The 21,809-nt window shown below is 49.7% G+C and overlaps 7 protein-coding genes across 7 annotated transcripts; 3 read left to right on the top strand and 4 right to left on the bottom strand.

Moving 5' to 3' along the window:
• Nucleotides 1–641: 641 nt before the first annotated feature.
• Nucleotides 642–3,409, bottom strand: BC939DRAFT_85558 (uncharacterized protein). The gene is made up of 2 exons (XM_051561949.1): nt 3,102–3,409; nt 642–3,002 (listed from the first exon to the last, which is right to left on the bottom strand). Exons 1-2 carry the CDS (start codon nt 3,308–3,310, stop codon nt 743–745), a joined length of 2,469 nt encoding a protein of 822 aa, XP_051414467.1. The 5' UTR covers nt 3,311–3,409; the 3' UTR covers nt 642–742.
• A 451-nt stretch (nt 3,410–3,860) lies between these two features.
• BC939DRAFT_513027 (AAA domain-containing protein) lies at nt 3,861–6,617 on the bottom strand. Its single transcript, XM_051561113.1, has 7 exons — nt 5,906–6,617; nt 5,595–5,800; nt 5,478–5,493; nt 4,901–5,116; nt 4,743–4,810; nt 4,175–4,658; nt 3,861–4,085 (listed from the first exon to the last, which is right to left on the bottom strand). The coding sequence occupies exons 1-7, from the start codon at nt 6,312–6,314 to the stop codon at nt 3,958–3,960; spliced, it is 1,527 nt and encodes a 508-aa protein (XP_051414466.1). The 5' UTR covers nt 6,315–6,617; the 3' UTR covers nt 3,861–3,957.
• A 3,223-nt stretch (nt 6,618–9,840) lies between these two features.
• Nucleotides 9,841–11,159, top strand: BC939DRAFT_501161 (uncharacterized protein; the record flags this gene model as incomplete). Its single annotated transcript, XM_051560132.1, has 2 exons — nt 9,841–10,171; nt 10,252–11,159. The coding sequence occupies 2 exons, from the start codon at nt 9,841–9,843 to the stop codon at nt 11,157–11,159; spliced, it is 1,239 nt and encodes a 412-aa protein (XP_051414465.1).
• Nucleotides 11,160–11,280: 121 nt separating this feature from the next.
• Nucleotides 11,281–12,706, bottom strand: BC939DRAFT_444788 (large subunit ribosomal protein L18e; the record flags this gene model as incomplete). The annotated part of the gene is made up of 3 exons (XM_051554734.1): nt 11,281–11,898; nt 12,446–12,532; nt 12,674–12,706. 3 exons carry the CDS (start codon nt 12,704–12,706, stop codon nt 11,437–11,439), a joined length of 582 nt encoding a protein of 193 aa, XP_051414464.1. The 3' UTR covers nt 11,281–11,436.
• Nucleotides 12,707–13,344: 638 nt separating this feature from the next.
• BC939DRAFT_85528 (uncharacterized protein) lies at nt 13,345–15,168 on the bottom strand. The gene is made up of 4 exons (XM_051561948.1): nt 15,126–15,168; nt 13,941–14,912; nt 13,628–13,847; nt 13,345–13,519 (listed from the first exon to the last, which is right to left on the bottom strand). Coding segments are annotated over exons 2-4 (1,083 nt in total). The 5' UTR covers nt 14,802–14,912; nt 15,126–15,168; the 3' UTR covers nt 13,345–13,517.
• Nucleotides 15,169–16,388: 1,220 nt separating this feature from the next.
• BC939DRAFT_444784 (P-loop containing nucleoside triphosphate hydrolase protein) lies at nt 16,389–18,641 on the top strand (the record flags this gene model as incomplete). Its single annotated transcript, XM_051554733.1, has 2 exons — nt 16,389–16,482; nt 17,198–18,641. The coding sequence occupies 2 exons, from the start codon at nt 16,392–16,394 to the stop codon at nt 18,637–18,639; spliced, it is 1,533 nt and encodes a 510-aa protein (XP_051414462.1).
• On the top strand, nt 18,504–21,771 carry BC939DRAFT_444782 (uncharacterized protein). Its single transcript, XM_051554732.1, has 4 exons — nt 18,504–19,166; nt 19,272–19,595; nt 19,707–19,854; nt 19,951–21,771. Exons 1-4 carry the CDS (start codon nt 18,960–18,962, stop codon nt 21,366–21,368), a joined length of 2,097 nt encoding a protein of 698 aa, XP_051414461.1. The 5' UTR covers nt 18,504–18,959; the 3' UTR covers nt 21,369–21,771.
• The last annotated feature ends 38 nt before the right edge of the window (nt 21,772–21,809 follow it).

The raw sequence follows: 21,809 nt of genomic DNA, 5'->3' as shown, positions 1-21,809 counted from the left end.
TCAATACAGAAAAGTCGAGCGCCCTGATCAATCTTGTCCAATCTTTTGATTCAAGCTCTACGTTGTGAAGAATGAGACTTATCAAGGGTTTCCATTCAGTAGACATGCCCTGCGGCGAACATGACTCGGTATCGGCAGAATCTTTGGAAGAGATATCTGATGCCAATTCAATTAATGCACGAATTCCTAAGCTCGATGACGAAGCTCGAAATCGAGGTGGGGCCGAAGCCATGGCGACCAGCCATTGAACAGAGTCATCAGAAAGCTGGGCGCATTTCCCATCGCCATGGACCCGGAAGACCTCGAGGGTGGGCAGGTCGCGTCTTGTCGGACAGAGCCTTGCAGCCTTGGGGATCCACTTGTGTGCTGAACTTCTACGTGCCTCTAGCGAAATCAGTCTCTTGCTGTATCGCCGGAGAAGATGCTCCAGTTTCTCTCGCTGCTCGTGATCACTGCATCCGTCGATCTCCACCTTGAGCTCGTATAGGCCTTGCGACTTCTCAATGACCCGATCCATGCACTCCATACCACTAGCTGTCATTTCTCTCGGGTTCAGCAGCAGTGACGTGATATGTGAACCTACTTCCCCTAATATATCGTCAAGTAGCTTAGCGGTATTGTCGCCTGCCTCGACTACCTCAACCTTCCTCAAACACCTCCCGTGGCTGCGAAGTAGATCCAGCAAAAACCCATCCGAGTCATCTGGATCCTTCGAAAATTTGACGTCGACGGAAGTACCGTGCTACTCTAAGCTATCCCGGAAGTCTAGCGTAACCGTAAATTCGAGCTCATCCCTAGGATCTTTCATTAAACTGGCCGTTTTGAGTGAACAGGAGTGACCTTGAGAAAGCATAGTCGTCCTCACGGATATCACTGCACTCTCCATGTGGAGTATGGCGCGAGGGTCACATTTGAAGTCGAGCGTCGATAGCGATGGATTGTTACGAAGGATGTCGATGACTGTTGCCTGGTCTGTCTCATGCGATAGTACGGATAAGTGTGTGACACAACCCAGCTGAAGCAGCTTCTGTTCCTCTATACCTGCGGCGCTCCATAATTCCAAGTCTACCGCCTGGATTGTTCCCTCAGCGAACATTACTCTTAGCGTCCTCCAAGGACTATCCAATATCCACTTTTTGAGGTTCCTGGGGTTGGACACGGTGTATTTCAAGTAGATAAAGGAATCATGTAGGTGAGAGGTAAAGATCTCCAGTTCAGATAGAACCGGGGAATGCTTGAGGATCCTCGCGAGCGTGAATGTGCATAGCCGGTTGGAGGGGTCAAAATCCGTGTTAATCTTTAGGCTTTGGAGTCGAGAGACCATTCCGATGGAGGAACCGCTGATACGTTGGTAAAAGTCCTCGAAGCCTTTGAGCTTCAAAGAGGAAATCCGTCCATTAGACATCATCTCCATGATAGGGTCGTATCGACGGCCGTTGTTGATGAAATCGAGCGCTGGAACCTTGCAGTACCAACCCTCCATCTCTAAGCTCGCTATGTTGGTTTTGTTGATAGCTATTGCAAGCGCTCGAAAGTCTTCGAGGGTCGCGTTCCACTTCAGAGTGATTCCCAGGGTTTGGATTCCACGAGCCTTCGTAAGGGCTTCGTAGAACTGCCGCGCGATGATGCTAGATCCAATAGAGATAGGAAGTCTTCCTATGTCCTCGATAAACTCTCCGTCGTTCGCCATGACAACATCCTTGAAGCGCAGCATATTCGACCTCTGGTAGTTCGCCCGGTAGTGGTCGCTGCAGACCCACTTGGCGTGCCCCTCGTACGTGGTGGTCCGAAACAGGTTGCCGAGAGCACGGTCCTTGTTCTTGGTGCGCAAAAACGACTCGAGTTGTCGTAGATCCGCTCCTTCCAGCGCCTCAACCTCATTCCAGCTGGGCGACTCGCCATTTCCACTATGAGCGTTATCCTGACTGTTCTGAATGAAGTTGATCGCATCTTCGATAATATGCCCAATGTTACTTGCCTCTCCTCCTAGTCCATTTCGAATAGAATCCAGTCCTTCTGCGAGCTTGAAATATGCCAAGGACGGAATGGCCATCCCAGTGACATAAATGCTATACTGGAGCACCTTCATGATCGTCAAAGCGTGCAACCCATACCTCCTGAAGAACTCGTTGGGTCTCTCGATGTCGTACCCCTCGTGCTTCGCCAGATGGATCTCATGCGGAATAGTTCCTCCCTCCTTCATCGTATGAGCGCCGCACTCACAGAGAAAGAGCAGGCGGAACTGAGCAGTAAGAGGGTTGGTGAACTTGTTCCTGCGACGCTTTGGCTTGGGGAGGACGACGAACATGCGGGAGATGGGGTACTCGTGCAACTCGTACGCCTGTGCTATTCCTGCCTGCATTTGATTCTCGAGAATGGCCTGGCGGCTGAGGATCTGCTGCAAGGTCTGCAGCATCTGCACCTGGACAATGTTGCGGGACTCAATCTGTGCTGTCACCGGTCCGAATCGTCTGACGAGCTCACTCCTGAAGATGTCGGCCTCGATAGTAAGGCCCGACATGGTTGCCTCGACATATGCCGTGTAGAGCTGGGCATACAGCTGTACAGTTAGTTGTTGTCCATCTGCTGCCTCGGCCGAGGAACGGACAAGCTGGCCTCCCTTCACGGCCTCCACAGAGGAGATAGAGATCGAGTGGCTAGATGTGCACTGCGAATCTAGAGAACTGTCGGCTGACTCCTGGCCACGCGGGTGCGTGTATCTAGCGATGGCCTGGGACAGCACTGGGGTCGGATCATTGGCTCGGCTGTTTAGCTGAGACAGAGTGCAAACGTCTTGTACGCTAGTTATGGCCTGTTCGGAGGCCGCGGCAATGGTCTCGCCTGATACTGCGACGATGGATTGCTCCGATGCTGCGGCGATGGTCTGCTTTGCAGTGACGACGGCAGCATGCTCGGAAGTCGCAGCAATGGCGTGCCCTGGGCTTGCAGTTACCACGTTCAGAACAACACCTGGGCAACGAATGATCCTCAGTGGGAGAAGACTGACGTGGACACATCCAAAACTTTGTCAGAGACCGACGCGCAGAAGCAAGGATTGATGTAGGCTGACTGCTACAGCACGCAGTATTCAGCATACTTACTCGTCAAAGTTGTCATCCTTCAGAAAAGGCATCAGGTCTCTGCCGTCCATAACATACAGAACATTTGAAAACGCGATTTGGATATCTCTCCATAGCACAATGCGCGCTCCGGTCTTCCTGTCGACGCGAGTGGCAGAGTTGATCGTCGTGGATGTTGTGTGCTCGCGAAATGACTGAACGACCTTTTCTTTCGCACTGGCCGTTGTCATGTATCGAGGAGCGATCTGAGAGAATTGGAGTATATGAAAACGGTCAATGGAAAAAGAGGGGTGTTCTTGAATGGGGAGAATAAAAAGTGTAGAGAGAAGGAGATGAAGAAACTCGAAGTGCGAGAAGGGATGGCGAGGATCAGGTCAAGAGTCAGGAGTAGAGTGTTTCGTGCTTCGCCATCCCTTGTGTATCATTGGTGGAAGCGGTTGACTCGCGGGTTTATTGCGCAACCTATCCTCGCGTCTTTGTCTTAAAACCCCCTTCTATTTGAATGAAGAATTACTGTGCCTCCGCTCATCCCCCATTACCGCGGCCGCAACAGCTTCCTCTCCTTCTCTTGCGAAACAAAGCGTCGGCTCGTTCCCGAGGGCCACGTCCTTGTTGATAACAATGTGCTTGGTGCCCGAATCTGGTGCGTCATACATCACGTCCAGCAGCAGCGACTCCTATTAAAAGGAAGCAAACGAATGTAATCAGGACCAACGATTGGGCGCGTTCACCGCCATTCCCCAGAAAGAAGAAGTATCATGATTCGACGCAGATCACGGGCTCCAGTCTGCTTCTCGATAGCCATCGTGGCAATGGTATGAAGTGCTGGCCGTGAAAAGTGGATTCTGACATAGCCCAATCTGAAAAGACCCTGATACTACTTCACAAGCGAGTTGCGCGGCTCTATCAAGACCTTGACCAGCGCTTCTTCGTCCAATTGATTCACCGATGCGACAATAGGCAGCCGGCCAATAAATTCTGGGATCAGTCCAAACTTAATCAAGTCTATAAGGATGCAGCACAATCGTTGTTTTGGTGAACCTGACATTTACCGTAAAGCACTTGGACGGCGATGAAGTGCGCGTCGCTATTACCTGCTGGATCTACTTGGTTCAACAGTCGACTGATCTGCGTGCTGTCGCCCTTTGTGGTACCTAATTCTGAGGTGGGCGCAGCAACAACGGCATTGAATCCAATAGAGCCCTTCGATACCCACTCCATGACAATCTTCTCCAATCCTATAAATGCGCCACTTAGGATAAACAAAATGTTGCTGGTGTCAATGGAGTAAACTTCGCCCTTGGCACCGGGCCCATCGCCACCACTGCCTGAACTTAGCCCTCCCATCCCAGGCAATTCGCCTCTACGAGTGCTAGAGCTTGATCCACTGGGGCTCGATCCATTCTTCTCTGTGGCGTGCACCGCAGTTCCTTCAAGCATATTTAAGAGTGCCTGCTGAACTTCCTCACCAGAGACATCCTTGGACATGGACATGGCGTCTGGACTTTTGGAGATCTCGTCGATTTCATCAACAAATATGATCCCACATTCTGCTCTCTTGATATCATAATCAGCACTCTGAAAGAGGGGATAGAGATATTGGTTAAGCCCAATGCCTTAACAAAATTCTATACCCTTGCTCTGATCATTTTCGGTTATTACCTGTAGCAGCCGATGGATCGCGGTCTCCACATCTTCGCCCACATATTCTGCCTGCGTAAATGGCGTGGCTAGTTGGAAGCATAATGTAAAATCGATCGATAAGCGGAATCAGGGCGCAGCGCGTAGAAGACCAGGAACTCTTTGATTCCAAGACGTACCATCCGACATGGAAAACGGAACATTCAAGATTTTGGCGAGAGTCCTGGCTAAGAGCATTTTTCCGGATCCAGTCAGCCCCAGCAATAGAACATTGCTCTTGTCAAAGACGGTCTGCTGTGATGTGGTAGCTGGTGGGCCTGCAAAAGTATCTTCTATAGATTGATTGACGCCGCCGAAACCCTTCAAGGAGGCTCTCACGGTATAATATACTGTGTCTATCCATCGTGAACGTGTCAGGAACAAGTAGCCAGTCAGCTATGGCTTTTTTTTTTTACCGTTTGTTAAGTGGTATCCTGGGCATTAACATTACCTCGCTCTTTGTCACATCCAGCAGCTGATATTGGGGCTGGAGGAGCGCCCCCCCCCCCATAGGCGGTATTGCCGATCCATAAAACGCTGGCGTTGAGGCGCTTGGGGATGACACATCTTGATTGGCCATCAATAATTCCTAGATTTGCTGCTGAAATAATTCCTAGATTTGCTGCTGACGGACGTTTTCTCGAACGCGAGAATAATGGTTGTACACAGCGACGGCGAGCGTCTTTTTTGCCTTTTCCTGTCCAATGACATACTCACCCAAATGCTTGACGATCTATGGGGGGATGTCGATACCATCGTAATAAAAAGATTCAGTTGGAGAGGAACTTTTCGAACCGCCAGAAGTTGATGAGGATATATATTAGGTCGACTTACTGTTCGTGGATTAGGGACCGTGCCTATCCATCCTATTGCGGCGTCCATGCTGATTAGTTTTTGCGTTCCAGTTGTGTCTCCATTACTACTTCCGCTAAAGGTTCCAGATGCTTGGATCGGCATGTCAGAGAGCGGGGGCTGCGGTCCGCCTGTGAAGTCGGATGTGGTAGTCGCTGCAACAATATTGAGAGAGCTCTTTTCCGCCCCTAAAGTATCGCAGTTGAGTAGAGGAAAGACATAAGTTTTCGATGTATGAATGCCCCATGGTGACCCTTAGCAACATTAAAGCTGAGGAGGCGTCATTTCGGTACCATTTGCCTTGCGATGGTATGTCGACAGAATCTTTGCCTCGCATGGCACAGTAGATTCAGTTTTGCTTCCAAGTGAACTCGACAAGGCTACTACTTCATCTCTGAATATGCTGGTACTGTAACCCTTGTCCTGGGGAATGACTTTGAGGCATGTCGCTCTCAGATTGGACAAGGCAAGGTAGGGTGTTTCTTTGGGTGGCTGTTCATCTGAAAAGGTGCGAATCGAGCAGCTGAAGAAGCGGTCATTGACGATCCTTTGACTGGGAACAGGCGATGCAGTTGCGCCTTGATGCAGACTTGGTATGTGCGTTGCCTGACCGTAAGACAGAAGGCTTGGACGGGTTCTCTTGATGCACTTGGCCCCCGCAATCCACGCTGTTGGATAGTACGTTCTGCGAGCTGCGATCATTCTGTGTGATATATTGCGAGCGTAACACCTAGAGGATAGTTGCGAATTGCTGTGGAGTGAGGGCTAGGAAGCGAATGAGATTGATTGCGAATAAAGGAATGGATCAGAGTCGGTAAGGATGAATTCGATGTTATTCGAGCGTAGAAAATATGTCCATGACGATCTGTGCTGTCCCACCAAATTGTCAGCGCCCATTCCCGCTACAGCGCAGATGACGAAGGACCGCCGCTTACAAAGGAGGCATAGTTTTGCAATAGAAGGAAGGGTTCTGAAGACTCTACTACCTATGGGCGCGCCTTGAAGTAGACGCGATAACAGCCTCCTTTTTGAGTGTCACTTTCCTTGGGAAGAAGAACAGGAACATATTTCCTAGTATGTTCTGCGGAAGTACGACCAAATATGCGCACAGACAGTTTCATCCACCAACACCCCCTAGATCGATGCGCATGCGTCTGAGCAGCAGCGACATCCTGTCGGCGTCGCTCATTCATGCAATACATTGGCAGCTCCTACAGATAGCTGGCGCATTAATATTTGAGAGGAGATGTAAACTTAACCATCAGAAGCTCCCAGGTGAATGCGAACCAGTATTTTGTCATGCATGCATGGCCCTCACAATGGACGGGTGTTATAGGGGGCAATTGAGAGAAAAACAAAAAAGAAAGAAAAAAAAGAAAAAAAAAAAGAGCAAAGGGGTGAGATCGGCAGGGCTTGTGTTTTGTAAATCTGCATGGCACCGGCAGATGGTACGTACTTGCCAAGGGAGCTAACAAAGGCGGGCACAAAAAAGAGAAACAGATAACCGTAGCATATAGACATTTAAATATGTATACTCGTGCCCATACAGCTTGCTTTACCAGTGCATTTCTCATTCGTGTCATTAAGTGACCCCGTTGGAGCGTTCAACATTTCATCCTCTCTACCTTTTTGCGTGCATAGTCCATTATGAGTTATATGTTCCATGAGGCTGCAATGCTGTCCAGAATGTAATTAATATGTCGATGTAATATGAATAGGAGAGAAGATATCCATAATAGACTAAGACTGAGAGGCCATGGAATAGACCTGGCAATCGATTGACAACAGCACATTGACGTGATAAAGCGATCATGGAACTGACCCCGCACGCTCTAATGATCGCAGTATTGGCGCGTCATTGAGCATTACAAGGCATCTGCTACAAACGGAAATTAAAAATCGGCCAGGAACAATCGCCTCCTTGCTTTTAATTTGGTACAAAGTCACTTAGCGAGATCGAGGGTTCCGAGAATAAGAACCCTGACTACCACCAGATCGTAGACTGGGATATTACTTGAACATACTGCAAAAGGGCCCCATCTCCCTATCTCTCTATTGCGTGGTTATCGATATTTGGCACTGAGGAACCTAACAAAGGAGGTGTTTTGAACAAGTAGGGCTACGTGAGCACTAAGTGGAAAGTGATGCCTAGTTACTGCATTATTCAGGGATGAGTGGAGAACCAAGCGCAAAAGTCTATTGCTATCTTTAAGAACTCGAAACGAATACGGTGCATGGTACCTCGTCGGTTCATCAAGATGCTGGGTAGGAACGGCTGTAAGGTGAGACGACAGTAGTGCTTAAGACCGTTTGCGGAGGTCGTTATTTGGTACATGTACTATTGAAGAGTATTTTTGATGTTGGTATTATGTATGCTAGAAGACGCGAAAACGGATCCATCTGCTTATGTCCACCTGTTTAAACAAAGTCAAAAGCATGAATAAACGCCCCTAATAGACACGTTAGTCATTTGGTAGTCTCCATTTGTCGCCATCAAGAGCAGCGGGGAATATATTTTTTCATTTTTTTGTGATCATAGTTGTTCATAGCTTTACATATGTCTCTTCATGTTAGGATGGGGCGTATAATACATTAAAACGACTTAAAGTCAAGTAGAGCATACCAAAGGCAAGGTCGTGTATGGTTCTTCGAAGAGAGATATGAAAAAATGGGAGGAAAGTAAAGGGGCATGGCATTAAGCCAAGGAGACAAGGCAAGGTATGCAAGCGGTGCACACTGGTCATAAAAGATGAAACAGTGGCCTTAGTGAATACCGACTAAAGAAAGAGAGCAGCAACTGTGCCCCTGCCCCTCCTTTTGTCAGGGGGGAACCCAGGGCGAATGACCTCTCCAATCGGCATGTGGAGATCGACCGGCATGAATGGACAACAAGCCGGTACTCGTTCTGGGGCAGTATTGCTGCTCTACAATGTAAGACAGACAAAGGTAGTCAACTCGTCCTGCCTCAACTCGTTCCGTAGTTCGCGGATGGCGCGCCAGCCCTTTTTTATGCTGCAGTACGCTGCTTTACATGGTTGCATGTATGCGGTGCATACAGCACATGTAAAGACGCACTGTTAACATGAAGAATGACTGTTGGCGTTACCTCGATGGGGTTCTTGAGTTGTCTTCTTTCTTCTTCGCCATTAAGACGATGGGCCATCCGCATTACCCATGTGTGCATACCCGCAAAAGCACGGAGAAGATGTACTCGACATGGAGCGCGGGTTCTTGGTTCGTTGGATGATCTGCACGATTCTTCTGGGCGTATGCATGATGTTCTACACTCTGCACTCTCGAGCTCTTTCCTGTCCTGCTCTTTCGGCCTTCAAATCCGGTTTTAATATATTGTTGTTGTTATGCATCCATTTTCCCCCTTGGGATGCTTTGAGCAATTGGAGGCAAATGCATCCCCAGAGATGCATATTCTCCGCTCATACTCCATCTAGCCCCCACTTTTTGGTTAGCGTCCTTAGCAAACCCCAAGGCTACTTCAGCTATCGGCTAATGAATAGCAAAGACTAGTTTAATCCGACCCCTTCTCTGTCCAACTCGCGACCTATCGATACATGGGATACAAAGTTTCTGACCAAGCACATCTCTTTGTACGGAGGTGGCCCGTGGTTATAAAAATGGCGAGATCCAGCCGTCGATTCCATTCCATACTCCTTTTGTCTTTCGCGCATCTTCTCATCCAAACCTCTCATATTTTCGAGCCGCACATCGCACATCCCTACAACCCTATATTGGTCTTTGACGACACTTGCATCCCGATTAACCAACAGGATAGTACCGATATACTGGACCGACCCCTGCTGGCGCGATACGTTTCTCGCAACCTCCTCTAGCTGCTTCTCATCCGCGACATCGTACATAACGGCCTGTATCCCAACGAGTTTCAACATTCTGCAAGATTCGGTCTCATTTCGCACCAACCCTCTAGCTATACATATCGGCATATATTTATTTCACACGAGCAGCGCGCTTAGCTGTCGTCTTTAAGATCTGGACGTCAAGGTGCGTTACAAAATTCCCCGCCTGTCCCCCTGCAAATCGAATCAATCGGCTCGCGCCTCTCATGCGTTCATCGAGTTCACCACTGACACTCTTCCAACCCTTTTCTGTCCGCATGAATCAACCAGCAATCTTGCCAAATCTTGTACCAGCCCAACCTTACCCCTGAACCCTTTTTGTCACGTCCTTTGTCTCACCAACAATTACGAAAATGATGTCCGTGCCCTCACCCCGAAACACGACCCTGCCATTGGTCACGTCCTCGACCTGCAAGGCATCCCTTTCCGCCAGATCAGGGCCCCTGACGATCAAGGTCTTGTCACTAAAGGACTTTTTGTGTCTGGAGACAAGACCCCAATTTCTCCAGGAGATGCAAGAATCCCTGATGGAGGTTGGGACGTTCTATATTAGGGATCATGGTGTCCCTGAGCAGGTCACCGGCGGGGCTTTGAAGGCAGTTCGGGATTATTTTGCACTGCCCGTGGAGGAGAAAAAGAAGATGTTGATCGGAAATAGCCAACACTTTCGAGGGTACAAACTCATGGGTATGTGTCTCTCCTCTCCTGCACAGCAATGTCGCGAAAGCATAAATCAGACCTTTAATGCCAAACCTATACCTTTTTAGGGAATGAGATGACAAACAATGAAGTGGATCATCGCGAACAGCTCCAGTTTGCACCCGAGCAGGCCCCAATCGAGTCCTTTATTCCTTCAGTCTCTCCAGACTATGAAGGTCTTCAGGGTCCTAACCAATGGCCCCTGAGTACCTTGGCCCTCGTCCCCGAATTCAAGTCCTCTATTCTCGAATTCATGGCCCAGCTCGAGACTCTGTCTCAGCATCTGATGGAAGCTGTTGCCCTGTCCCTGGATCTCGATGGATCTTATTTCAAAGACCTCTTTGGCGACTCTCCGTACTACCGCATCAAGTGCGCAAGATATCCCTCAGTTGAGAATGCGGCAACCATCGGCTGTGGTGCGCATAAGGATACGGGTTTCTTGACGGTGTTGCTGCAAGATAGTGTGGGTGGATTGCAGGGCCAGGATCCTGTAACGGGGCAGTGGATGGATACGCGGCCTGTGCCAGAGACGTTTATTGTCACGATGGGAGAGTCGATGGAAAGGTTGACGGGTGGTCTTTACAACGCGACAGTCCATCGCGTGTTGAACAACACCTCTGGACAGGACCGGTATAGCATTCCGTTCTTTTTTGATCCAGCTTTGACCGCAAGGATCCCGCATCGTCTTCCTGTGCGGGGTCTGTTGAAGCGCTCCGTGTCTTCGATGTCGAATATGACCGCCAGAGGCATGCCAATATCTATATCGTCCGCATCGTCGCTTGCATCGCTTTCGGATACAGAGTCGTTGAATTCTAAGGACGAGCTTGAAAGTCTGGTGGATGCACTCGAGATTAAAGAGGGTAGTGATGCGTTGGCCTCGAGACTGGGAAGCTGGAGTAATGGGGAACATATCTTTAAGACTGTACAGCGGTGCCATCCTGAAGTCTACTCTAGCTGGTATGGTCCAAAGCTTTAAAGGGACTCGCAACTACGCGCCACCAAAAAAATAGTTTATCTCATCCCCCTTTTCATCGTAATAATAATAAATCCAACGTCTGCCTCTCAACCCATTCGTTTTCTTTTTCCTTTTTTTCTTTTGGTCAACAGTATCCACGCGTTCCATCGCAAAATGTCGATTTTCTGGCCATTGACATGAAAAGTTGGACGAAATGGAGACCGAAAACAGGTATTTATTTTGGACAGTTAAAGATTGCAGGAATGATTGACAGCACCACCACAAGGGATAAAGGTATTTAAACCTTGAAGCCGCGGGAGGCACGACGACCACGGGCCTTCTCGAACTTGCGACCCTTGCTCTGGACATAGGGCTTGGCGTGCTTGCCAGGGCCCATGCCAAAGTGCTTGACGGCCTCACGGGTGTTCTTCTTGCCACGGAGCAAGACGGTGTTGGCACCAGTGGGAGCGCGGAGGGCAAGCTGATCGAAGGTGATAACCTCACCACCAGCCTTCAAGACGCGGGCCTTGGCGGTCTTGGTGATGCGCAAGCAGGCGATTGTGAGCTTGGGGACCTCGAGGAAGCGGACATCATCCGTGACAGTGCCGACAACGACGGCGGTCTTGCCCTCCTTGCCAGCCATGTTGCGGGCGATGCGGGAAACCGACATAGGGGGGCGGTTGACACGCGACATAAAGAGACGCTTCAAGACGACCTTATTGAAGGAAGAGTCCGTGCGGCGGGCAAGGAATCTGTAGAGCTGTTGTCGAATGGATCAAAGACAGGCGAAAAAGGAGTGAGTGTCTGCATGTCTGTGCTATTGGACGTTGGTATCCTTATCCTCGTTCGAAAAAGGTGCTGAGGTTCTGAAACGTTTGCGTTCGGTGTGTGGAGACTAAGAATCTTTGCAATCATGTCCTATCCTGATCCATAACTCACGAAGCGTTTTTGAAGATATTTTCATAGCGTTCACAGTTTCCAATTGCTTCGATAACGTCCAAGTCCTTAACAGGCGAATCAGATCGCCAGTGTTGGTCATTCGAAGATGTCGGCTCTTTTTCCTGATTCCTGATCAGAGTTGTGTACAGAATTAACGCAGTGTTTGGGACTCGCCCATATCAATGTTGGTGTATTTCAATGAGGTCTTATAGTTGTCAATGCAAGTTCCACGCCAAATGTCCTTCGTCCTTCGTGGCTGGGAAAAAAAAATGCGCCCTGCGCCAATCGCTCTGTGTTGTCGGTCTGAAGAATAACGAGCAGAAAAAAAGTTGGCGGATGTCAGGTCTATGCAGAGTTCCGGTTCATACCTTGACGAGCAACAACAGGTAGACATCCTCAGACTTGGGGGCCTGACGGTTCTTGTTGCGAACGTGGTGCTTCTTAATGTCAATACCCTAGATACGGAGGAAACGAGTTGAAGTCGTCCTGATTAGTCTACTGAATCATAGGTTCATCAGTGATGAACTGCCGTTGTTGTTGGTTTTTGTCTCCTGCTTCCGGTTTCCTGCTTCTGGTTTCCTGCTTTCATGTAATACCGCTCCTTGGCAGTCCCTAAGCCATAGACCCATGGCTTCACGATGCGTTATATCGCTCGCTCCAGCGGTTCAGAAACGGCAATAGCGTAGTGCCGATTCAGACCTTCACCCCGGTCAAAGATCACTGTGCCCTGTAAAACCGACATGGCTGATAGCTAGTTGCTCGAGTGGTGAGTTTTGGCTATGGTAGAGGGCGTTTCCTGTTCCTCGTTCAAACGTTTGTTGTGATTGTCATCGAATCAAATTGACAGGATAGCAAGTAGTGAGGAGATGCATGAGGGTGGATCCGGACATGGACCTAAATGATATCCATGATCCGGTGACGATGGTGCCGTTTTCTCGGTCCTGATAGCGTTTAATACTGATGGATGCCTCGTTGTTGTCGTTGGATGCCCATGGATGGTTCTTTTGGTCTTGGATGTCCTTGATTTTTTTTCCGCCCTTCTGGTGGATGACTGCTAACCATTTTGAAATTGAACTGGTTCAGAGAAAGAATCGATTATGTCCCACCTTTGACGTTGTAATAAACCATCCATTATTCAAGAAGAGCATCTGAACCCTTAAGCTTTCATTTTCGAGGGTAGAACCCTGCGCTCGTATTTCAGGCAATCGAGCACTCGCGTGGCTCCCTCAACGCTATACCGAGCACGATCTACGCCGTTTGTAAGATTGTTTGATAATAAGTTTCTGTATGCGTTTTATTTAAGAGGATGAACACGGTAAATCTGGATATCTTCGTTTTACAGATCAACAACTAGAGATCCTTCCAGAAATCAAGTTGTGCAGGCGCGGGGGGTTTGGGTTCTCATACTCTATGTCGGATCAAAACTGGTCGGTATAAGGATTCTAAATGCCCAGAGTGAAGGAAGAGAGAGGAAATGCAGCATATTAGAAAAAGGTTCAGCAGCCAGTTGCAATGACCATATAGTAATATGGATCACGGAGATCACTTACAGGCAGTGGCCTCAACCTCGGCAGCCTTCTCGGGAGTGGCCTCAGTCGACTCGGTGGTTTCGGACAGGGTCAACTTGGCGATGCGCTCCTCGGCCTTACGCTTGTTCTCGGCAGTGGCCTTCTCCTGGTTCGACTTGTAGTACTCCTTCTTCTCGACCAATGCCTCCAAAGTCTTACCGAGATCAGCAGACGAAGTAGGGACAGGGACCTTAAGTTCGAGCTAGAAAAGAAAGGACAGCATTAGGCTTTAGTAAAGGAAAACATGATACTCTTCATATAAGATACATCAGATTGCACATGTTACAACACTTACCAGCTGCTCGAGAAGAGCGAGAGGCAGCTTGAAAGAGCTGACCTCGACCTTCTTCTCCTTGGGTCCCTTGCTCTTCTTGGACTTTCCAACAAAGAACACCTCCTCCTCCTTGTCAGCCTTCTTAGTCAGCATCATGCCGCTGGGGACATTGGTGGTAGTGTCAGCCTGGCGAATGTTGGGGTTGGGGCTGTCAGTGGCAGCGGTGGTGGCAGTCTCTGCAATGTGTTTCTCGTTCTTGCTGAACTGGAGCAAATACTTGTAAACACTCTCGCAGGTGACGATCTCGTTGGCGTAGGCAGGAATCTCGGCGAGCTCTCGCTCCTCCTTGGCAATGGCGAGGCGCTTCTCCTCCAACTCTTGCTGCTTCTTTGTCTGGTATTCCTCGCGCTTGCGAGCCTGCTCCTCCTGCTGGAACTTTTGGTGCTCACGAAGGGCCTCGAAGTACTCGTCGTTGATGGCCTTCTTGCGCTGGTACTCAGCATCGAGCTCCTTTTGGAGACGGGCGCGCTCATCGAACAGGTCGTTACGCTTCTTCCAGACTTCATCCTTGGACTTGGTGATCTCGTCCAACTCAGCCTGGATCTGGTTGTATTCAGCACTCAGAGCCTTGGCAGTCTGATCATCAATGGTCTCCTTGAGAGCAGCAATGGCGGCCCTGTCGGCATCGATGGCAGCCTGCTGGGCCTGGATAGCGTCAACGGTCTTCTTGGCCTTCTTGAGTGAAGAGATCTCAGTCAAGATGCGCTTTTCCTCGACCAGTTTAATCGATCCAGAGTCGACCTGCTTCTCCAGCTTGCTATTGACCAGAAGGTTGAGCAATATAGAGGGTATGAAGTCAGAATGAAAATCTGAGATGAACATCAAGTGATCTGGTCAAGCACACATTGAGAGTTTGACCTACGCAATCTGAGCATCAACAGCCTCCTGAGTCTTGTACTGCAGCTTGTCCTGAGTAGCCTTCAAGTCAGCAACCTGTACGATCAGTGAGAATGGAGGGGATAAAGTGAGTACAAACGTTTTTTTGACACACCACGGATCAGATCGAGTAGTCAATTGCTTGTCAAAGGGCAATTGAACTGACCTTCTTCTTCAAAGCATTGTTCAAAGTGTTGAGCTGATCAATCTTGGCCTGTTTGCCCTTCTTGTTCTCGGCCTGCTTTTCACGAAGTTCACCCAAGTGCTTACGGAGAGCGGTTCTGGGATCGGATTCGGACTTGGCGGTCATAGCGGCGATGGCATCCTTGACAGCGTTCTAAACAAGTAGTAGAATCAAGAGAAAGGAGAGATGAGGATTATGAACTGATTAACTTGTCGGTCTTGTCTCATCAGACGATTTTCTAACACAGATGAGATGAGCAGTTGTCATCTTTTGGAAGAGTGCGGACCGCCGGAAGGCCTTGTAGCTTTCCTGTTTTGATATCTAACGGCAATCGCATTGGTAGGTCTGGAATTTGATGACTCGAGGCTTCCGAGTCAATAAGACTTACCAGACGAGGGCGAATCTTGTCCATGTTGGCCTCGATCTCCTTGATGGTCTCGTTCTTCTCATCCTGGTTAGGCTTCTTGACGTATGTGCGGGTGGCCGGTGCCGTAGAGGTGGTGGGTGCGGTGACAGACATTATGTTGGGGATACCAAGAGGCAAGAGACAGACAAGACAGGCAGAGAGCGAGATGGAGAGGTACCGGGAATGGGGAAGGAAAGAGGGGATGATGAATTTAAGAAGAGATTCAGATGGGACCAAGTCCCGTCAAAGATGAAGACCATAGAACACAAAGGGCGTGTGAGGGAAACTCTACTTAGTCCAATTGTCCAATCAGAATCTTGCATTCGTGCGGGGAAAGCTTCAAGGTTCGATTCAGGCACATGACAGGAAGTAATGGTTTCTTGTCATATCGCCATAGCTGTACGAACTCCATCCTACTCGACGCGTCGGGTCGATGCAATAAAGACTGAGGAGAACAGAGTATTATAGCGCACAGTAGCCCCGTATCCTTTCTTTTTCAGGAAAGACCACACCCGTCGATGCGCATCGCGGAGCCGTGAGAATATGAAGCTATCGGAAATAGTGGTTTGGTGTAGAGGTTCTGTGTAGAGGCGGTGATCAAGTAAAAATAAAAGAAGGGAGTGGAAAATTGCTCAGGTTCATTGCAGTGTCAACCGCACATGTAGTTATTGATAAAGCAATGGGAAGAGCCTTAATTCCCACCAGAATTCCACGGTTGACGTAGACGCCTCCTCCTAGCCAATGAGGAGCACCCGTGTTTTCAAAACAAACCTGGGCCGTAGACTATTTCCTCCTCTCTCCTCCCCTCCCCGGTCGCAATTGTGCACGCCCCTTATTGGTTCCATCCAGTCGCGAGAAATAACATATCCTTCCGTCCCTTTTCTCTCCATTCCTCCCCTTCATCCAAATCCAAAGGTCCCTCCCCCACCCGTGGATTCAGCCTACCATGTACGCTCTCCGTAACATCTCGCGTCTCTCTAAGAGCGCCGCTGCCATCAAGACCGCCCCCAAGGCCTTCAACGCCGCCTTCCTCAAGGGTAAGCACAACACTTTCTCACCAAAACCACCCTTCTCATCCTTCCTTCATGCTACCCACACGGCAAACCTACCTATCTACCAACCACGTCTGTTCCCCTCCCCGCATCATCGAAAGAACGCCAATATTGTCTGATCAGCCTATCGACCTCGACCACAAACGCGGACTACGATCAATACGCTCCCAACCAATTCGCTGATTCTAATCTCATCAACAGCCCCGTGTTATTTCACGGACACCATCAGATCGGGATCTCGCTTGTCCAGTTCCGCTTGCTTTGATGATCGATCAGTAACTGCAGCAGCAACACACGACTCAGGCTCGACAGGAGCAAGACGATTGTATAAGAGTTCTTTTTGTTGATTCAGTACGGAATTGCTTGGAACAATGAACCTGGACCTGGTCAGGATCAGGGCCATCGGGACATGGGAGGCAGAGGATCCACATCAGGCAGCACTGCTCAGCCAGATCTGGCAGCATCGGGGCAACATCGAGCAACGCGGCTGGAACTCAATAATGGCGATCGTCTTGTCGGGAAAGCGTATCTGATTCAACACGAATGGAAACTCAGTGACCATGTGCTAAAGTGCTGTGTCGCTTCAGTTCCCTTTGTTATAAAGATCAGATATCTCTTCACAGCCTTCACTCTTTTTTCGCGCGTATTTTTGATTCCGAGGTATTGACCCGATCCTCTTGACATCCATTACATTATCTAGCTGGCTATGCCTCTGAGTCCAAGTCCTCCGGTCAGATTCGTTCCGTCATTGGTGCCGTCGTCGACGTTCAGTTCGACCAGGGCAAGCTCCCCTCCATTCTTAACGCCCTTGAGGTCAAGAACTTGGACCGTCGTCTGGTTCTCGAGGTCGCCCAGCACTTGGGAGAGAATACTGTCCGCACCATTGCTATGGATGGTACTGAAGGTTTGGTCCGTGGCCAGCCCGTCGAGGACACCGGTGCCCCCATTACCATTCCAGTCGGCCCCGAGTGCTTGGGCCGTATCATCAACGTTATTGGTGAGCCCATCGACGAGCGCGGTCCCATCAACGCCAAACAGACTGCCCCTATCCATTGCGAGGCTCCCGAGTTCGTTGATCAGTCCGTCGTCCCCGAGGTTCTCGTCACTGGTATTAAGGTCGTCGACTTGCTCGCCCCCTATGCTCGTGGTGGAAAGATTGGTCTCTTCGGAGGTGCCGGTGTCGGAAAGACTGTGTTCATTCAGGAGTTGATCAACAACATTGCCAAGCACCACGGAGGTTACTCTGTCTTCGCTGGTGTTGGAGAGCGCACCCGTGAGGGTAACGATTTGTACCACGAGATGATGGAGACCGGAGTCATCAAGCTGGACGGCGAGTCCAAGGCCGCTCTTGTGTTCGGTCAGATGAACGAGCCCCCAGGTGCCCGTGCCCGTGTTGCCTTGACCGGTTTGACCATTGCCGAGTACTTCCGTGATCAGGAGGGTCAGGATGTGTTGCTCTTCATCGACAACATTTTCCGCTTCACCCAGGCCGGTTCCGAGGTGTCTGCCCTGTTGGGTCGTATTCCCTCTGCTGTCGGTTACCAGCCTACCCTTTCCACCGACATGGGAGGAATGCAGGAGCGTATTACCACCACCAAGAAGGGTTCCATTACCTCCGTCCAGGCCGTCTATGTGCCCGCTGATGATTTGACCGATCCCGCTCCCGCCACTACCTTCGCTCACTTGGACGCCACCACTGTCTTGTCCCGTGGTATCTCCGAGTTGGGTATTTACCCCGCTGTCGACCCTCTCGACTCCAAGTCCCGTATGTTGGATCCCCGTATCGTCGGTGAGGAGCATTACGAGACTGCCTCGAAGACCCAGCAGATCCTCCAGTCGTACAAGTCCCTCCAGGATATCATTGCCATTTTGGGTATGGACGAGTTGTCTGAGGAGGACAAGTTGACTGTCGAGCGTGCCCGTAAGATCCAGAAGTTCTTGTCCCAGCCCTTCACCGTTGCCCAGGTCTTCACTGGTTCTGAGGGTCGCTTGGTCAAGCTCGAGGACACCATTCGCTCCTTCAAGGAGGTTCTCGAGGGTAAGCATGATCACTTGCCCGAGGCCGCCTTCTACATGGTCGGTGACATTGAGGATGCCACTGCCAAGGCCGCCAAGATCGCCGCTGAGATCTCTGGCAACTAGATATATTAAAGTGCATTCAACACCCATCTTGTTCAGTCAATGACAATTACACGCTCACCCTACTCTTCTCTCTCCCTCCCTCTCTGCTTTTATCTCTTTCTGTTTATTATTTGATACAATTAAACAACCTCTCTTTTCACACTGCATTGCTATCGACCATATCCTCCGTTTGAGGATGAGAACACCAATGGAACCAATGAAAAGTTGTTTATATGTTGGTGTACAAGGAAATATAAATTCGGATCAAGCACTCCTTCTCAAATTCCCGCTTCAGCAGTTTCATTCCTTTGCACATCACAAAAACGATTCGCTTTGCTCTCATGGACTCGTCCACAACAACTGCCTTGACCCGTTTGGTCTCTGTTCGGAACCATCTCTCTATCCAGCCTTGTTTTCAGCGTTATGCTATCCATAGTGACAAGCCCACAGGACCCGCTGACCTTGCCCGTGAGCGTGCCAATGCCTCATTCAAGGTCGAAGATATGACCGAGCTCCTTCTTCGCGGCAAGGAGAACGTGGAAGCCATGGTAAACAGATGTTCAGTTCAGCTGTGCTATCTTTCAGTGTAGCGAATACGTTATTCATTGGCTACTCGCACCCAAACTCCGATTGAAATGCGACTGTTGGTATAGAGCATCGCGTACCAGATGGTTCAGCGCGACCCCGACCTTCGCCTCCCCGAGGGGCACCACTACGACCTGACGCGGGCTGAGGACCGAGAACTGACGATGCGCCAGATTGCACGCATGATCCAACTGAAGAAGGAGACCAAGGACTTGCGCCTGCAACAGGCACTGTTCAAGGCCATGACTTTTTACTCCGAGTCATTCTCGATGAGGATCTATGTGCATGAAATGCTGTTTCGACAGGCATTCAAGCTGTTCGGAACCGCAGAGCAGCAGGACAAGTGGATGGACGATATTGACAAGTGGAGGGTCATCGGCTGCTTCGCCATGGTAGGTTGAGAGACAAGGAGGGTGGACTGCTCCTATGTGCTGTATTGTATGGCTGGCGGGACGAACTTCCTAACGATGCCATTGCCATTGGTATACCTCTTCGTATTACAGACAGAGTTGGGACACTCCTCAAACTTGCGTGGACTGGAAACGACTTCGACGTATGACCATGCTACAAGTGAATGGATTATCCATTCGCCTACCCTGACCTCTACAAAGTGGTGGATCGGAATGTCTGGCGAAACAGCAACCCATACAGGTAAGCGAATCTCGGCTCAAGCATCTGCTACCCATTCATCCTAAAGTGACAGCCACAACTTTTTTGACAACGGACACACACAATTCGTTTCAATAGTTGCTATCTGCCAAACAATTGTCAATGGAGAGAACCATGGTATCAATTGGTTCATCGTGCCTCTTCGTGATCCCAAGACTGGCAAGCTGCTGCCTGGTGTCACCTGCGGTGATATCGGCCATAAGTCATCGCGTCAGGGCCTTGACAATGGCTGGATCCAGTTTACGGCTGTTCGAATCCCACGCGACTACATGCTGATGCGGTGGGCTTCCATCAGTCCTGAAGGCGAATTCTCACCGTCTCCCAATCCAGTTCTATCCTACGCAACCCTGATCCCCGAACGCTTTACCATCTTGGGCGGCTCACAGGTAGTGTTGTCCAACGCCCTTACAGTCGCAGTTCGATACGGTGCAGTCCGTCGCCAAGGAAACCATGATGAGCAGATCCTGGACTACCAGACTCACTATACCAGTCTGATGCCCGGTGTTGCGTTCCTGTACACGCTTAACGTTGTTGACAAAGTTTTAATGGACAAGTGGGAGGAAGTTGCCGCCTATGCTCAGACGGACGCCGTTGCGTTCATGCGAGAGATCCCTGATCAACACGGCATTTCTGCAGGATTCAAGGCCGCATTGTCGTGGTATGTCACTGAGATCCTGGAGTCTTGTCGCAGAGCCTGCGGTGGTCATGCATACTCGTCCTACAATGCGATCGCTGGGTTGATCGGCGACTATGGGGTCGTTACCACTGGAGCCGGAGACAATGTGGTGATGATGCAGCAGCTGGCACGGTACTTGATCACGGCTTTGAAGTGGGCACAGGAAGGGCAGGAGGTCGTTGGATCGGTCAGCTACTTCAACGACTATAAGAAGATCATTGCCAACGGGAAGGTCAATTTGCAGGATCCACGCGACCTTTCGAAGCATGAGGTCGTCATCGACATTTTGACCTGGGCTTGTGCGAAGAAGGCAGCGGATTTGGGTGCGAGACTGAAGGAGGCTGGCAAGGCGAATTTTGACCAGGCCTGGAACGCAAACCAGACGGAGCTGGTTCGCCTTGCGGACATTCATGCCTGGCGCTACTATTTGATCCTGTATCAGCGTGGTATTGAGGCGCACAAGGGCAAGTCCGTGTATCCGATGCTTGTGAAGATTGGCCAATTGATGGGAACAGTTGCACTGAAGCGACACCTCGAGATGTTTTTGGAGGAGGGCTATTTCGATGGATCACACGCGAAGCAGGTTCGAGAGTTGTTTTTGGATCAGTGCAAGGATCTGCGCAAGGATGCGGTGCCTCTGGTGGATGCATGGATCATCCCCGACTTTGTGATCAAGGCGCCGATCGGAAAGTATGATGGTGATATCTACCCAGCTTATTTCGCGACGGTCAACGCGGCCCAAAAGTCGTTTGACCCTCCAGCCTACTGGCATACGCACGTGGCCCCGATGTTGAATAACAAGAAGGGCTGCAAGTGCTAGATGTTGCAACCTATTCTTATTTCCTAGATGTGGAACAAATGAAATATAAAGCAATAGCTCAATCTCGGTGTGTTCCATCTTCTTGCTATTGCGATTATGGACATTGGGCAGTTTGTACAAGGAGTTATCTATTTATCTCTATTCTCTTTTCTTTCTTCTCGCACTCAAACCCCATCCTACTTCATACTTCACTGTCCCATCCCATCCTCTCGTTGGACTCCATCTGTCTGAGTCTTCATACTTTTATTTCACTTCTTTTCATTCCACTACGGCTCTGGATAAGATACCTTTCAAGCTATTTGCAGCGATTTCCAAAGATATAATCGACATATGATGCATACTGCAGTTGAAACAGACCTTATTTTGAATCGGCCCAGCGAAAAAATAAATTAAGATATTCCAGCCATCATTAAAAGAAGCCTGCGCTTCCCATCGAGTTCA

Source organism: Gamsiella multidivaricata (genome assembly GCF_025024155.1).
Source record: "Gamsiella multidivaricata strain RSA 2152 chromosome Unknown BC939scaffold_17, whole genome shotgun sequence".
Classification (NCBI taxonomy): domain Eukaryota; kingdom Fungi; phylum Mortierellomycota; class Mortierellomycetes; order Mortierellales; family Mortierellaceae; genus Gamsiella; species Gamsiella multidivaricata.
The sequence above is the reverse complement of the archived record's forward strand: the minus strand, read 5'-3'. Positions and strand labels throughout refer to the sequence as shown.

What these genes read in the sequence shown, in the direction of transcription:
- BC939DRAFT_444782 (XM_051554732.1), top strand. Translation starts at nt 18,960, where the DNA reads ATGGACTCGTCCACAACAACTGCCTTGACCCGTTTGGTCTCTGTTCGG. An exon ending in AGGAGAACGTGGAAGCCATG is followed by an intron (nt 19,167 to 19,271) that starts GTAAACAGATGT and finishes CTGTTGGTATAG; the next exon opens with AGCATCGCGTACCAGATGGT. An exon ending in CGAAACAGCAACCCATACAG is followed by an intron (nt 19,855 to 19,950) that starts GTAAGCGAATCT and finishes TCGTTTCAATAG; the next exon opens with TTGCTATCTGCCAAACAATT.
- BC939DRAFT_85558 (XM_051561949.1), bottom strand. Translation starts at nt 3,310, where the DNA reads ATGACAACGGCCAGTGCGAAAGAAAAGGTCGTTCAGTCATTTCGCGAG. An exon ending in AAGGATGACAACTTTGACGA is followed by an intron (nt 3,003 to 3,101) that starts GTAAGTATGCTG and finishes TGTCCACGTCAG; the next exon opens with TCTTCTCCCACTGAGGATCA.
- BC939DRAFT_513027 (XM_051561113.1), bottom strand. Translation starts at nt 6,314, where the DNA reads ATGATCGCAGCTCGCAGAACGTACTATCCAACAGCGTGGATTGCGGGG. An exon ending in ATACCATCGCAAGGCAAATG is followed by an intron (nt 5,801 to 5,905) that starts GTACCGAAATGA and finishes GCGATACTTTAG; the next exon opens with GGGCGGAAAAGAGCTCTCTC. An exon ending in CGATCCATCGGCTGCTACAG is followed by an intron (nt 4,659 to 4,742) that starts GTAATAACCGAA and finishes CCCCTCTTTCAG; the next exon opens with AGTGCTGATTATGATATCAA.
- BC939DRAFT_85528 (XM_051561948.1), bottom strand. Translation starts at nt 14,801, where the DNA reads ATGTTCATCTCAGATTTTCATTCTGACTTCATACCCTCTATATTGCTC. An exon ending in TCGCTCTTCTCGAGCAGCTG is followed by an intron (nt 13,848 to 13,940) that starts GTAAGTGTTGTA and finishes TTTCTTTTCTAG; the next exon opens with CTCGAACTTAAGGTCCCTGT.